Source organism: Boleophthalmus pectinirostris, unplaced genomic scaffold, assembly GCF_026225935.1.
Source record: "Boleophthalmus pectinirostris isolate CB_2022bp ecotype Guang Dong unplaced genomic scaffold, ASM2622593v1 HiC_scaffold_7, whole genome shotgun sequence".
Lineage (NCBI taxonomy): Eukaryota > Metazoa > Chordata > Actinopteri > Gobiiformes > Gobiidae > Boleophthalmus > Boleophthalmus pectinirostris.
The window spans coordinates 7,536,962-7,552,917 of NW_026571473.1; the positions used below are offsets into that span (position 1 = coordinate 7,536,962).

The window sequence follows — 15,956 nt, forward strand, 5'->3', positions numbered from 1 at the left end:
ACACGTTTAAAATGTGAACTTTGAACAGAATCCTAGTATTAAAATATAAGTTATAATTCTAATCACAAAGTTTATCAGAAAAATCCTAACAACTGTACCGGTATATATTTTTTTCAATGTATTCAACTCTAATGGCGACCTGCTGGTTCCTTAATTTGGCCCATTTTACCCCTGTAGTCTGTGACATAATATCCACTCTTGGTCTTTGGTTTGGGCTTAAAGTGTAGCTCTGTACCAGATCAACGGCTTTCTTTGTGTTTGAAGTGGTTTTGGTGCGTGCAGCTCCAGGGGGGCTCTGGGAGGGGGCCGACCCAGGAACAGCTCTTGTCCGTGGGCATCAGAGTGAAAGATGAAGGCCTGGCGAAAGTGTCTGAATGAGAAGGTTTGCTCTAGTCTAGACTATGGGAAGTTTAAATAGACTTGGCCTCTCTCTTTCTGTTTGAATGCAGGGACTGAACAATCAAGCAAATGAGGCTACCATCCTTGTTTGGGAAGAAAATATGAAACTTCTTTAAAGGTCCTATATTACGCAAAATTGACTCTTGCAGACCCAGAGTTGTGTTTTGTTTCACTCACATGTTTGAGAAAGTCTTTATTTTTAGTCTGTCTACATCTCCAAAGCTAAAAATGCTCTGCTCCACCCTGTGATGTCATGTAAAGGTAGTTTTAAGTTAACAGCCACATTAATGTTTTGTCCAGGGATGAAATTATCCAAATGATTCTAGTGAAGGTGTATGGAGCACTTCCTGTTTTGCCACATTACATCACAAGGTGGAAGGTAGGGCCGATTTTGATCATTTTTCTCAAATTATCTGAGTAGAATTCAGTACAAACTCATCCACAACCTTGTTTTATTACAGACTTTGCAGTACTGTGTGGAGAAGTGTTCAAATAAAGCTTTTGACAGATATTTTTCATGCACATTTAGGCCAGTACCCTAAAAAGTGCAAATTTCTCCATTAGGACTGGGCGATATGGAGCAAAAAATATATTTGGATATATTTTGCTATATCTCGATATACAATATATATCTCGATATGTGTACAGGAAAAATAACCCCCCAAAACTCCTGCAAAAACAAATCTGCCAAATTCCACAAGGTATTTTTTTATTGAAGTGCAAGAGGTAGTCAGTTCTTCTGCCACATTTAAGATTACAAAAAATTCCTAATTACATAAATAATAATTTAAGTGTAAAATAAAAGAAATAATACATATTGCCTTCTTTTCATTCATAAATAAAACAACTCAACTCAAGCTCCTCTTTGCATTAACTCTGTTATCCATACAATAACCATGAGCTCCTTTAGCAGAGGAAGCTCGGGAGGTTCCTTATTTTAACAGATTCATGTTCCTCACCGGCGTAAGGAGCTCTGAGGTATTCCACCATCCACTGCAGATCAAACCCAACGTTTCCAAACACTATTGTACAAGTTACACTGCAGCAGATTATTCATTAAAATCTTCTACATAAATAAACTTTACATTACTAAACTTTACAACATATAAAGCATAAAGGCTATAGAGCCACATCAGCCCATTTGAGATTATAATGTGTTTAATGCAGCTTTGCGCACATGTGTTTACGTTTACAAAACAAAACTTAAATGGCTAATTTGCATAAATTGTGCTGCTTGTGCGGTTCAGCTTCTGTATGTACAATATGTCAGAATCCATATCGAGTTTAAAAAATATCTCGATATATTTAAAATATCGAGTTATCGCCCACCCATAATCTCTATTATTCAGTCTTGTTTTCTTGTTTAATGTGTTGATAAATCCATATAATCTCTCTCTCCATCTCTCTCCTCCTCTCCTCTCCCTTTCTCTTCCCTCCCTCTCCCTCTCTCTCTCTTCACAGGACACAGAGGGAGGACAGCAGCAGCAGAGGGACCCTACTCTTCTCCAGCACAGACTCATTTGAGGTTGCCATGTCTGTGTGAACATTAACCCTCCCGCGGAGATGGAGCTCCACAGCGCGTCCCTCTGGTAGGAGACATCCCAGAGGACAGGAGACATGTTGGGACAGAGGCGCCGGGACCACTGCACTGAGTTCTGTTACTATAGCGACCTCTGCAGTAACCATGGAGACGGCGTGGAGGACTGGGCTGCCCTGCACTATTGTCATTGTTGTAGCACTCGCCATGCAGATCGCCAGAGGTCACAGACATGAGTTTGGTCAGTCGCAAGGTAAGAAGTCCTTTCTAAAATAAAATAACTTGTGTGTGTTCACATATTTACCATATCGTAATTATGGGTGTGCAAAAATATTGAAATATCTATATACATCGCTTAATGTGATGATACAATTTCGATATCGTGGGCTGCTGTATCAGTATATTTATTATATATATTATATTTTTTGGTATATTTTACTAAGTTATTTTGTTACAGCTACAGTTTTGTTGTTTGTTTAGTGGAAGGAAACTCGTTTATTCAACACATTTGACATTTTCACTGTTTTTATGATAAAAATGTTTGTGTTTCATATTCACTTTGCACAAGAAGTGGTTTAACAAAGACTTTTAGTATCACAGCCATCATTTAACCTTTATTTTTAATGAACTGTATCAAATTGATTTTAAATATATTGTATCGAATTGAAATGCACTGTATCGAGATATATATCGTGTTGTGGCCTATGTATCGAGGTATGTATCATATCGGCAGTTTCTTAATGATACCCAGCTCTAATCATAATTGTGACTAAACCAGGACTAAGCCCAAAATTAAACCTGGGCTAGAGCAGGACTAAACCAGGACCACAGCATGAGCAAACCAAGTCTACACCTGGACTTGTTTCTGTCAGTGGATGTAACTGTTTGTCAAATCAGTAAGTAATTTAAGATTATAAATTCAAGAGAAGGTATTCTATGGGTCTAAACTGAACAGATGAGAATATAGAGGCTGCACGATGGACCTTCCAGCTTCCTTAAAGATGATGTATTATCTTAAAAACATGAAAAACAGTAGTTCGTTTTACTGGTTTGGTACCTGGCTCGCACCAGATTGATTGATTCTACACTTTGTCACTTTGGGATGGCTCTCGCGAGATGGATTCTCATGAATTGAATAGGGCTGGGTATCATTACGAAGTTGCCAATACAATACATACCTCAATACATAGGCCACAATACGATACATACCTCAATACATAACCCACGATACGATACATACCTCGATACATAGGCCACGATACAATACATACCTCAATACATAGGCAACATTACAGTACATACCTCGAAACATAGGCCACAATACAATACATACCTTGATGCATAGCCCACGATACGATACATACCTCAATACATAGGCCACGTTACAATACATACCTCGATACGTAGGCCACGATATGATACATACCTTGATACATGGCCATGTTACTATACATATCTCGTACAGTGCACTTTCGATTTGATTCGTTATATTTCAAAATGATTTGATACGGTTAAATAAAAAATAATCATGGCTGTGATACAAAAAGTCTTTGTTAAACCACTTCTTGTGCAAAGTTCATATGAAAACATTTTTTTAAATTTTAATCATCAAAACAGTGAAAATGTCAAATGTGTTGCATGAATGAGTTTCCTTATTGCTGTAACAAAATAATTTAGTAAAATATCAAAAAATACTCTTGGTGATATAATGATAGGGCAGCCCACAATATCGATACTGGATCATGACATTAAACAATACGATATATTGATATTATATCGATATTGATATTTTTTCACACCCCTAGTTGTGAACTCACAAATATCGTGAGAATCCATCTTGCTGTGAAGGTTAACTGTTGCAGTGGTCCAAACATATTCCTCACTTTCATAACGTGTTGCGAGACCAAGCATTCTAATTATTCACTGCGATGAGTTCATAAGCTCTGTATCAGGTCGCATCAGTTTTGTTTTAAATCATGCTTTTGTATATTTTTGGAAAACTGCCATACAAGAGCATGAGTGATTTCGGCCTTTGGGCTGAGCATCGGTCAGTGTCTTAGAGCTAAGTGTAAGGAGGGTTTGAATAAGCCCTGGGAGAGATTGTTAGATTACTAACATGCATGCATGACATCTAAAACCTCTTCAGACATGTTTTTGATGAAGGAACATGGTTATAATATGGTATACAGCTCAAAAAGTTGATTTTGAGTGATGGAATCCAGAATGCCCATCTTTGCCTGTGGCCCCTCCGCCCCACACCAGCTTCTCTGTCACACTCTGCTCATGATCATATATGGCTGTTGGCCTGGAGGACGGAGGGACAGTGTGGTGACCCTGTTTCTGTCTCTGGGCTCTGTCTCCTGTCTTCAGCTGAACTTGACCTTCAACACAAATCATGAGCATCCACGTGGCCTCTCTGTCTAAGCACACTGAGACAAATCCCTCAAAAGCACAGACATACACAAATACCCAGAATGCCCCTCTGCACTCACCCAGAACACGCCTGTCACTGTCTATTTCCTAAACTTAACCTTTGACCCCTCACAGTCAGATGTCTCTAATAATCGACCACAGAGTTTGCTTTAAACATCGTGGGCAGATGTGGGACACCGACTGTAATTTAAGACTGCCTCTGAGGTTGGGTTATTCTAGGGATGCACAATGTATGATGCTAACTGTCGGCACTGCTTTGTATGAAGCCCTGTTACTCAAATTAGACTTTAATTTGAGTTTGTTTTAACACAATCTGACCAGAAGGAGCTGATTTAGATGGAACTAGAACAGGTGAGCTGATTTGTGTGCTTAAACTAGTCTCTCACACATAAAATGACAGTCACAAGCCCAAGTCCCTCTGATCTTTTTGCTGTAATCCAAACACCTAAACAGGATCTTGAACACTCCAATTTGTATTTTCAGACATTGGCCACATTTACATGATGTTTTTTTAAATTCTGAATTAATTGTTCTGAATTAAATAGGAGAATATTTTAATTCCAAACTTTGAGTTGACATGGAAATAATAATTTACATGGAAAACACGTTAAATCGCCTTTATTTAATTCCGCTCAACATTTGAGGGTGGAGAAGAGTTCTGATTGGACAGGGACATGAACGTATTTACGTCGACTGGAAGAAAACACACACTTCAGCTGCTACTGGCTTTTTTGTCATCGGTTTGTTGTCACGCCACGGACACAAACATGATCCAAACTTTTTCCACCGTCATTCTGATGGTAATGAAGCAGCGGCTGGAGAATTCTCTCATCAGGCTTTACGTCTGTCAGTTGAGGAGGAGAAGGGAAGAGTGTTGAAGAAGGGAGGAAGAAGACAAACTGAGTCAACGGCTGCTCTACCTCAGCCCACTCCCGCATCCCGCTCACAAATCTAAAGAGATGTGGATGAAAGTCCGAAGTCAGGACTGGTGGAGCCGGATCGTCCGGCTCAAGTCAGAAGGGTGACCCAATGAACATGCACTGAACAACTGGAATTATTGTTAAGAAGAATAAACATTTACATAATTGAGGAATAAATTCATTCGGCTTTAAAATCAGAATAAACCATCCATTTACTTTGGAATTAAGTTTAATTCCAAATAATCATTTAATCATCCAAATAATCAAGTGTTTACATGGTCTTTTTAAAGCGGAATTAAATTATTTTTATTCGGAATTAAGGCTCTCATGTAAACATAGCAATCCTAAACACTTTTGGTAGTTATTGCTAATGTGTGCATTGTGTCACCATGGTAACTGATAAACATTCTGTCATAGAAATACATAGAAATAAACCCCCGGCATGATGTCAAGTATAGTAGATAATAAAATGCCCACTATAAACAACAAAATATCCAGTCTTTTTATGGAAAGACTTTATGAAGCTTGTATCTTGTATTAGTTTATTGGTTGATTTTTCAGTCTTCTCTCAAATAGACTTGTTTACAATGTACTTTCTGAACAAAATCCACCACAAAAACACAAGCACAAAACTTCTTTCAGTGCAGATTGGATAATTGTGTTATTTCCAGATGAAAGCTTGTATGCTAAGAGAGCAAATTGACCAAAAAACAACAACAAAAAAAGTTTTGCTTGTTTTTCTTTAAGGGTGCATTGTGTAACTTCTCTGGTGGAGGGTCCGTCAAACGCTTTCTCATGGAGATGTTATTACTTTGTCTGGAATGTTTCATAGTATAGAATTAAACCTTTCTATCTTTATGGAGACCAAACCAGACCAAATTACAGGTAAGATCTGTGGAGAGGCGCCCCCCTCAGTCACAATGCCTGTTTTTTTGTTTTTTTTTTTTAAGTATTTTTGAGTTATTAAACCATCTATAACTTAATAAATGTAATACTGTGGAACTTTCACGCAGAGCAATGACATATCCATAGAAATAAGATGATGGTTCACACAACCCAAACTTACATAGAGCACCTTTTAAGTTTTAATCAAATGTAAACTTTTGATTTTTTAATATTATATGCGTTAATTGTGTTCCCAGATATGATGTAGACATGCAAATCTAAAATAGAACTCACTGGTAACACTTCTAATGCTGATTTATTTTAAATTACAAAAACATTGGGCACGATGGCCTTGTTGTTTATGTGAAATGTTTATGTTTTGGTTCTCACGACGATTATCCAATCAGCAGACTTCACACGAGTCTCTCATTTGCGTTGCCAGTTTCAATGCTGAGATCCAGTTGGTTTAAACTTCTCTCAAATCTGAATGGTCACTACCTAAACCCCAGCACCTGCATTTAACTATGAATCCTCTGCAGCTCAGTGAGGGAATTCTGGAGATTCTGAGCTTTCACATGAAGCCTGTCCATATACTGAGAATGACACAAACTTGTATGTGTCCTCTATCTGCGAGTTAAAGAAATCATAGATAAGGTTTGATTTTAAATAGTATGCATTACATTGTTAGCTTGAGTCATCAGCCGGTTGAACTTCGTAGAAACCGTCTGACCTCGCAGCATTAGGATTCCTTCGCTCGACGGTAGACGGGTACTTTTTTACTTAACCAATTGCTGCTATTTGGTCGTGACGTATGTAATGCACCAAATCCTGTAGGAAGAAGGGCAATAACGTCTTTCCCCTTGATAAAATTCACCAAATATTCTCTTTTTTCCGGCTTTAAATCCTCGATCTCTGGAATTGTTGAAAACACAGAATGTAGTCTTCGTGTACTTCCATCTCAACCTGCTTTGTTTACCTGACCCAGACAGGAGCTTGAGTTTTACGTCATGGCTTCACAGCTCTTTGCTGATTGGCCGGTGCGCGGTCTACAACTTCTGGGGTTCTTGCAAACCGTCTAGTGTATTCTGATTCCTGACCTAGTCGCTGGAGAGAAATTAAATTGAGCAGAGGCACTAGGTGGTGCCAGCCTGGCTCTTGCCTTGTGTCCCCAGATATGATGTAGACATGCAAAACTAAAATAGAACTCACTGGTAACACTTCTAATGCTGATTTATTTTAAATTACAAAAACATTGGACACGATGGCCTTGTTGTTTATGTGAAATGTTTTGTTTCTCAAGACAATTATCCAGTCAGCGGAATAGACCTCACACAAGTCTCTCATTTGTGTTGCCATTTTCAATGCTGAAATCCAGTTGGTTTAAACTTAAAAGGACTCTCTGATCTCAATGGTCATTACCAAAACACCAGCGCCTGCAGCCAATCATGAATCAGTGCTAGTGCAGCCTCTGCAGCTCAGGGAGAGAATTCTGAAAGTTTCACATGAGGCATGGCCTGTTCAGATACTGAGGATTTGTGTGTGTTGTCTATCTACAGGTTAAGACACTGGTTAAGTTTAGATTGGAATACTTCTAAGAAATACTTCTAAAACTCTAAGAAAGGATCTGTATGTAACCTGTGCTCTAAGTTATAATGTTGTATTCTCATCACAAACAGACCTTGAGTTGTGTTTTGTTTCATTTGCACATGTTTAACACACAAATCCTACATATTAGGCTTCTTAATTATACTTAGTTCTCCTCTCAAACAGAAAACACTTGGTTCCACTGTGTTTTTGAACTCCGTACACCTTCACATTTGGATGAATTTAGCTCTGAAATTTTCTATCTCTCTTCTACCACTACATGACATCACAAAGTGGAAAAGAGCATTCTGAGCTTTGGAGATGCAGACAGACTAATAATGCAGGATTTCTCAAACGTGCGAATGAAACAAAACACAACTCCAGGCATGTTTTTGATGAGGTAACAATATTCTAACCTGCCTTAAAGATCATAAGAGTCAAGTTTGTGTAATAGAGTTCCTTTAAAACATGTCAGATTAAAGTCTTAAAGCTGCTCTGTAGACAGCAGACAGGAGGGGCTGTGAGTCGTGACCTGAGTCTGAGGGAGGGAGGTTTTTCCAGCAGAGTGCTTCCTTCCACTGTTTTCATTCAGTGATAACAAAAACAGGGTGATGCAGGGTTATGGGTGGACTGGCCATTTATCAGAGGCGCTCAGGAGCATGTGTACAATGTTAAATTTAGCATGTCTGCATTTGGAGCGGTAATATGTTTTGGTTTTAACACTGCTTGAGTTGTGTGTTCCTCTGTGTTTTTTAAATTACTTTAATTGAATAGTTTTTCAGCTGATATCATCAACATTCACTGAGAGTGTGATGCTAACTTGGGCACTGCTCTGTCTGAAGCTATGTGACTAAAGTTAGACTTTAATCTGAGCATTATCTGATCACAAAGAGCTGACTTAGGCTACGTTCAGACTGCAGGGCTTAAAGCTCAATGTGGATTTTTTGTGAAATCTGATTTTTTTGCGAGGTCGTTCACATTTCTAATTAAATGCGACTTGTATGTGATCGCCAGTGTGAACTTTAAACACCCCAAAAGTGTCCCGCATGTGCACTGGAGGACACGACGACGTCACACGCAGTGAGCATGCTCAGTGTTCATGGAAGTTGCCTAAATTTGCAATGACTGGCATTGAGCACCTGAAGATTTTAAAGTTGCTGTCGTACCGGAGCCAGAACATGTACAGCTTATTTGTTTTAAGGAGGAGATTGAGAAGGAGAAGGATGAGGTTTTTGGACCTGGCGTTTTGTGGGACAGTGGCAACAACGTCCGTAGAAAGGAACGTGTGGGTGCAGAGTCGCAGCCAAGAGTGGTGAGACTGTCGTGTGCTTCGCTACTTCACTGACACGGAGTTGAGACAATTTTTATATGACGAGAAGAACGCTTGTGTACATTTGTGACGTGTAGGTGGGATGAATGTGACCTGTCCGTTCAGACTGAAGTCACATGTCAGAAGATCAGATATGTATCGGTTTTAGGAGCACATATCCAAGTGGCCTGGGTCGCATTTGAAAAAATTTGATCTATTTCGCTCAGACTGTCATTACAAGATCAGATACAGGAGCATAGGAGCGAAAAAAAATCAGATTTGGGTCACTTCAGGCTGCAGTCTGAACATAGCCTTAGATTGAACTACAACAGTTTTTACAGTGACTCATTTTCGCCTTTTTTTGTTCAACATCAACAGGGCCATGAACACTAACCACAGGCTCCTGAAAATGTGCCGTTTAAATCCATTTGGTAGTTTTCTCTTCAGTTTTAAGACTTTTTGATAGTAGTTTCTAATGTTTCTAGTGGATCTTTCTGTATCACCACATGACATCACAAGGTGGAACAGTGTTTTCTGTTCGAGAGAAGAGCACACCCTGCCTAAATATGCAAAGTTTGTGTTAAACATGTGCAAATGAAACCAAACACAACTCCAGGTAAGTTTGTGATGCGGAGACATTATAACTTCACAGTCACAAAACAGCATAACATTGGCCCTTTTATGTCATACCGTGGAACATTTTAGGCAAAGCAGTGACATCTCCATGGATACAACAGGTGTCAGACCCTCCACCAGAAAAGTTACACAGTACAATATACAGAGAAATGTTTAATATTTTGAGTATGTTGATTTTTGCATGCTTCTACTATCTATCTTAAATATGTCATTTTCATAGATTTTGGAGCACATCTGAACATATTTGACCTACTTTATTTAGATAGTGGTCACACTTGGTTTCCTGTGTTCCTAAACTGGGGTCTGGCTCGAGTTAGTTTTCCCTTAATTCTGTGTGAGGTCCCATTATAGCTCAGTGGAGGTCGCCCTTATCTTGTTTTTAGCACTCTTCTTTGATTCTCAGCAGGAGTTTCCCGTGCATCAAACACACTGCACCAGCTGTTTACTCTTTGTGGTTTGTAAGAGCTGGGACCCACTGAACTGCGGTGGGAACCAAGTCTGTGTGAACGACATGGGAAGAAATGCGCTGGTGTTTTTACTGCAGGCTGCAAGACAAAAGAATGAAACAGGCCATATATTACGTTTAATCTGAAGTTCATGTTGTAGACGAATAAATAAAGCAACTGGAAAGTATAAAGAGAGGTAGGAGGCTTTAATTTACAATCACTATGAGACCTAGAGACTTGAGTGCTTAATACTTTGTGGTAATGTTGTCCATTCAAGCCTGGCTATTGATACTTTGCAGCTGATGTCGTCAACAGTTTCAGCACTACTCTGTTAGAAGCTCTGTTACTTAAGTTTAATCCAAATCCAGTTTAGTGATAAACACAATTAAAAACAGCAAATTGACCAAAGTGCTGTACACAGAGATAAAAACATATGTATAATACAGTGAAAAAATATACACACAACAATTATTGAACAATGAAAGACCTCGAAACTGGTTAAAAGCCAAAGAAAATAAGTGTGTTTTAAGAAGTGATTTAGTAGACAGTCAGCTTGTCTTATGTGAATAGGCCCAACAGCAGAAAATCCTCTGTTGTTGGGTTGACCAGATGTCCCTATTTACCTGGGACAGACCCAGTTTTGAGCCCTATGTCCCCTGTCCCAGCAGATTAATCCAAAACCACTGATTTGTCCTTGTTTTATATAAGAAATGTCCCAGGTGTCCCTATTTTGACAAATCTGATACCTGCCAACAGTAAAAAGAGGGATACATTGTCATTTGTTTAAGTAAAATACAGAAAAGCTGCTTAGAAATGACCAAAACACAAAGAAAATGTGACTACGTTGACTCACATGGGCCGAGTGCAGAACAATTTTCCTTAATTATGCACTCTTTTCACAATTTTATTATTACCAACCACTCCAAACAGGGAGTGCCCCAGTTTTTTGTTTTTTAAACCTAGTCACCCTACTCAAGTTAGACGTATTCTGAGTTTTATTTTAACACATAAAGCTCAGGATGGGAATTATAACCGCTGAGATGGTTTGTGCTCTTAAACAAGCGTCTCACATATAAAATTACAGTCACAAGTGAGCTAACATTGGCCAACAGTTTTTCACCACTTTCACTTTTTTGTGGAAAATCGAACACCTAAACAGGACCATGAACGTATTGATCCATTTTGTAGTTTTTCATTTTTTTGCTAGTGTTTTTAATGTTTCTAGTGGATTTCTTTCTGTATCACCACATGACATCACAAAGAATACACCGTGCCTAAATATGCAGAGTTTGTGTGTTAAACATGTCTGAATGAAACAAAACATAACATCAGATATATTTTTGATGAGAAAGCAACATTCTTTGATTTCATACTGTGGGACATTCTAGGCAAAGAAATAACGTAAGATCAGAAAATAGCCTAATATGGGCCCTTTAGAAATGGACATCACAGTCAAAGTTACTCCAAAATCTGTGAACTTATGAATGTAAAACTCCACAGTAGCTCCTATAAACAGCTGTATTGCCTGGAAGGACTTGGCAGTGACTCAAGTCTTTAAAGTTCATTACATTTCATTTTTTCAGTTAGTCCGTGCTGCCTGTTGTGTTCACAGTTTAACTTACAGTGAAATTTTATGAGCCGTTAGATTTTTTAATATCCTTACTGGACATGTGTGGAGATTACATAATGAGTTTGAGTTTTTGAAGAGCTATGACATAATTGGACTGTGGTGTATGTTTTGGCTGTGCAATTAATGAAATTTTAATTGAGATCGAGTCAAATTAGGGCTAATCATATTTGAATTCAGATCGAGGTCCTGTCATGTCAAATTGTCAATGAGATCTCTGAGTTTTTTTAAAGGTGCATTGTGCAACTTTTCTGATGGAGGGTCCGTTAAACCTTTCTCGAGGGAGACAACTATAGGCTACATTGCAGGTCAGATCTGTGGAGATGCAGCCCTATTCAGAGAGAATTATTGTATTGATGTAATGAATAAAAGCTAGATGGATGTGTGTTTAATGTCATACCACAGAACATTCCAGGCAAAGCGACAACATTTCTATGGTAACAAGTAGGTGATGGTAGCCAGGCTGGTGCCACCTAGTGCCTCTGCTCAATTTCATTTCTCTCTAGTGACTAGGTCAGGAATCGGAGTACACAAGACGATTTGCAAGAACTCCGGAAGTTGTAGACCGCGCACCGGCCAATCCGGGAAGAGCTGTGAAGCCATGATGTCAAACTCAAGCGGGGTCCCTTTTGTGGTACAGCACAACAGTAAACAAAGCGGTCGAGATGGATGTAGACGAAGACATACATTCTGTGTTGCCAACGATTCCCAAGATTGAGGATTTAAAGCCGGAACAAAGAGAATGTTTGGTGAATTTTATCAAGGGGAAAGACGTTATTGCTCTTCTTCCTACGGGATTTGGCGCATTACATACATCACAACCAAATAACAGCGATTGGTTAAATAAAAAGTACTCCCTTACTGTTGAGCAAATTAATCCTAATGCTGCGAGATCAGACGTGAATCAGGCTAAGGTGATGGACCCTCCACCAGAAAAGTTGCGCAATGCACCTTTTAACAAGAGGTCTACAGCCAACTCTGTTGGGGAAAGATGAAGTTTGTGAGCAGAGTTCAGATTTGAAAGAAGAAATTGGACTATTTTTTGTGTTAAATGGCATTGATTAAAAGTCTGTCCTGTTTAGGTTAATGAAATCAGTGAAAGCTATTTTTATTATTTATTAAAATCGAAATGAAAATGGAGCTGACCAATATGAGGGGAAAAATAATTATAATACAGGTCTGTAATTGAAGAAGTAATGGTTTTTGGTTAATCAATAATTGTAATTTTTCAGGTCACAATATAAAGATAAAATTTCTCCAAAAGACAAAATTACATTAAAACATGAGTCGTTGCATACTTTGAGTGCAGTGCACGGAAACGCCCCCTTCTCTGGTTAAGTGTGACACATGGCTCGGGCTAAAGGTCAGAGGTTGTGTGGAGACAGTGCCAAGGAGCTGATCTTTGACCCTGCTTTTTGTGCGTGTGTGTGTTTGGACTGTAAATCTCTGCTGAGTTTTAGTGTATAGACCACAGTGTGAACGGACTCAGACAGGAAGTATACTGTTTCACTGTTTCCATGGAGACGCCCTGCTGGCCTCACAGGTCAGTCTTCGAGGAAAAATGTCTCGTCAGCAAACGGACAGAATTTCTACATTTTTTCCGACACGGTTATGTAATAAAGGCTACACCAGCTTCTATTGGCAAACGCTATTACTACAACTTATGTAATATAATGAAACTACTGTCACTGCAAAGAATGAATGTTTAAAATAAATGCATTAGTCTTATATAACGCATTGCCAAAATCTAAAAAGGCGCTTTACAATTTTGTGCATTATTCATTCAGTCCAAACTGTTCTAGTCACAGCTGCCTACATCTTGCTGCTCTGGGCCTATAGTCCACATTGGCATGTTATACCTCCTTATAAAGCTTAGACTCTCTATATTATGTCCATTTAATCTAATTCACAGACAGATAAATGTCCTAATATGTGGTGCATCCATCAGTATTTATCTGCAGAGCAATTTTTCTGTGTCTGTGACGCCGTACTGCCCCTGAACGCACCCTCAGAGTCACGTCACTCATGTGCTTGTTAGCCATAGATCCATGTGTGCAACAATGAGGCGCTGCTTTAAACGCTCTCATGTCTGATCCACGATACTGACTGACTGTAAATAAAAGTGAACTTCAGTGTAGTTTAAGACAGCGACCAAACTGCTGCTTGTTTTTATCAAACTTATTTGTGAAGACTTGTGATCTGAGAGGTGCCTGTGTGAGCAGTGAGTGCTGCAAATTTGTCGGTTTTGAACTTGTTTTTCGTTTTTTTTTCATTGGTTAGTGATTAGCTGCTGTGAGCTACCACACATAAACAGCCTGTTTTCTTACATTTGCGTAGTGTGACTAGTGACTATAGTGGCCATACACTTCTTACTGGACCTACATAGATAAGGAAATGAGTTGTGAATAGAAGTGTGAATGATCAGCATTTACACATATAATTAATTACCGCAGCGCATACGGATTTATGATCATTGCTAAAGCCTGATAGTGGTAGTTTTTGCTTTCTTTACTGGCCAGAAATTAGACCAACCTACTGTCTTTAAATATGACTGTAAAGAGGCAGAATAACAGTAAATGTAGCCTAAACAAACCCAATTTAAAATCCAGTAGAGCCATACCTAAGTTTTATAATTAATTGAACATTTACAGTGAATTTTTACGTCACTAAATCACTGTGGCGTTTTTTTTATCGGCTATCAGCACCTCCAACTCCCTTTTACCAGTATTATTTTGGCCGCAAAAAAATCCATATTGGTCAGGCCCTAATTTTTATATGCACTTTTCCACTTTTCAAGGCACTCAAAGCGCTTCACAACAAGGAACCACTCACCCATTCACACACACATTAACGCACCAGTGTATGCAGACGCTAGGGGCACTGCAAACAATCTAAAATAAACCTGTTTTTTTTTTGTGTGTGTGTGTGAGTTTAAGACAGTAATACAGAGCCTTTAATACTCTGAATTCAAGTAATTTTAACTGAGGCTAGATATTTTCTTGGTTTTATTGTCCGATAATATAATATAAATAATCAGGGGAGTTGATAGGGGAAGACAAAGTTGCCCCAGGGTCTTAGGGGCCCAGAATTAGTCTTCTTATAAATGTATATTAGAGGGGGGCCCATGTGACTCTTTTTGCCCTGTGCCCCCAAATATCTGGTGACGGGCCTGTAAATAATTCCATTTGTGTTTTGTGTTTTGTTCCTCTCTCTGTAGCTGCGTTCCTGTCCAGTCTGGGTCACTATGAGATCGCCGTCCCAGTGCGTGTGGATCCTGAAGGGGGCGCACTGGACACATCTCACCAACAGCACAGAAGAAGAAGACGCAGCGCTGACGACAAGCTGCCTGACTCTGTATAACTCTATAATCTCTAATAACTATAACCTTTACTCCTCCTTTCAAACTTAACATGTAAACAATGGAAGTCAATATGACAGGTTCTTATGTTTCTCTAATTATTACTTGGTTTATCATAGTTTTACATCAGTTAAGTGGGAGCTGAGATAAAAACTATACAAATACAGGAAGCTCCACCTATGTCGTCAACAGAAAATATCCAAAATACAGGAGATGATTTACACACAAGGAAGGCATATTTCTGGCTGTTTAAACCTTAATTTAACAAAATAAAGGCGCTGTCATTTATTTTTCTTAGACTAATCATAACATAACATAATATTGTGTAATTTAGACAAGTGCTGGCCTTCGTTAACATTATGGTTGCTAGGTAACAGTTACAGAATTACCTCTTATTACTATTATGTAATGCCACTGTTGGAAATGAAGTTGTAAACTTTACCAAAATAAAAAAAAGAATTTGACAAGAATAGAGATAAAACCTTAAATATATTCAGGTTAACTGTTTTAGTGAAATTTACTGTTTAAGCTGTCTTATGCACTTGATTGTGGGGTCCACCAACTGTTTATTGCTCCATGGATATGTTATTGTTTGCCTGGAATGTTCCGCAATATGGCATTAGACATGTTTCTTGCATTTATTCAATTAGAGCTTGAAAAACATTAATTCATACTGTGATCTGGGTCACCTCTCCATAGATCAGACCTGTAACTTTGCCTTGTGGTGTCACCTCCTCATCTGCATGGATATACACAGTGGCGGGCCGTGCATTTCAACCTTAGGCCTTCAGTGACGCCCCATACATTAACTTCACCTCAATA

The 15,956-nt window shown here is 38.8% G+C and overlaps 1 protein-coding gene across 1 annotated transcript in view; it reads left to right on the forward strand.

The window, feature by feature from the left end:
• Nucleotides 1-2,083: 2,083 nt before the first annotated feature.
• adamts10 (ADAM metallopeptidase with thrombospondin type 1 motif, 10) overlaps nt 2,084-15,956 on the forward strand; it is a 98,156-nt gene continuing 84,283 nt past the window's right edge. The window contains 2 exon segments of the mRNA XM_020933416.2: nt 2,084-2,189; nt 14,994-15,130. Coding sequence (XP_020789075.1) covers nt 2,084-2,189; nt 14,994-15,130 — 243 coding nt within the window.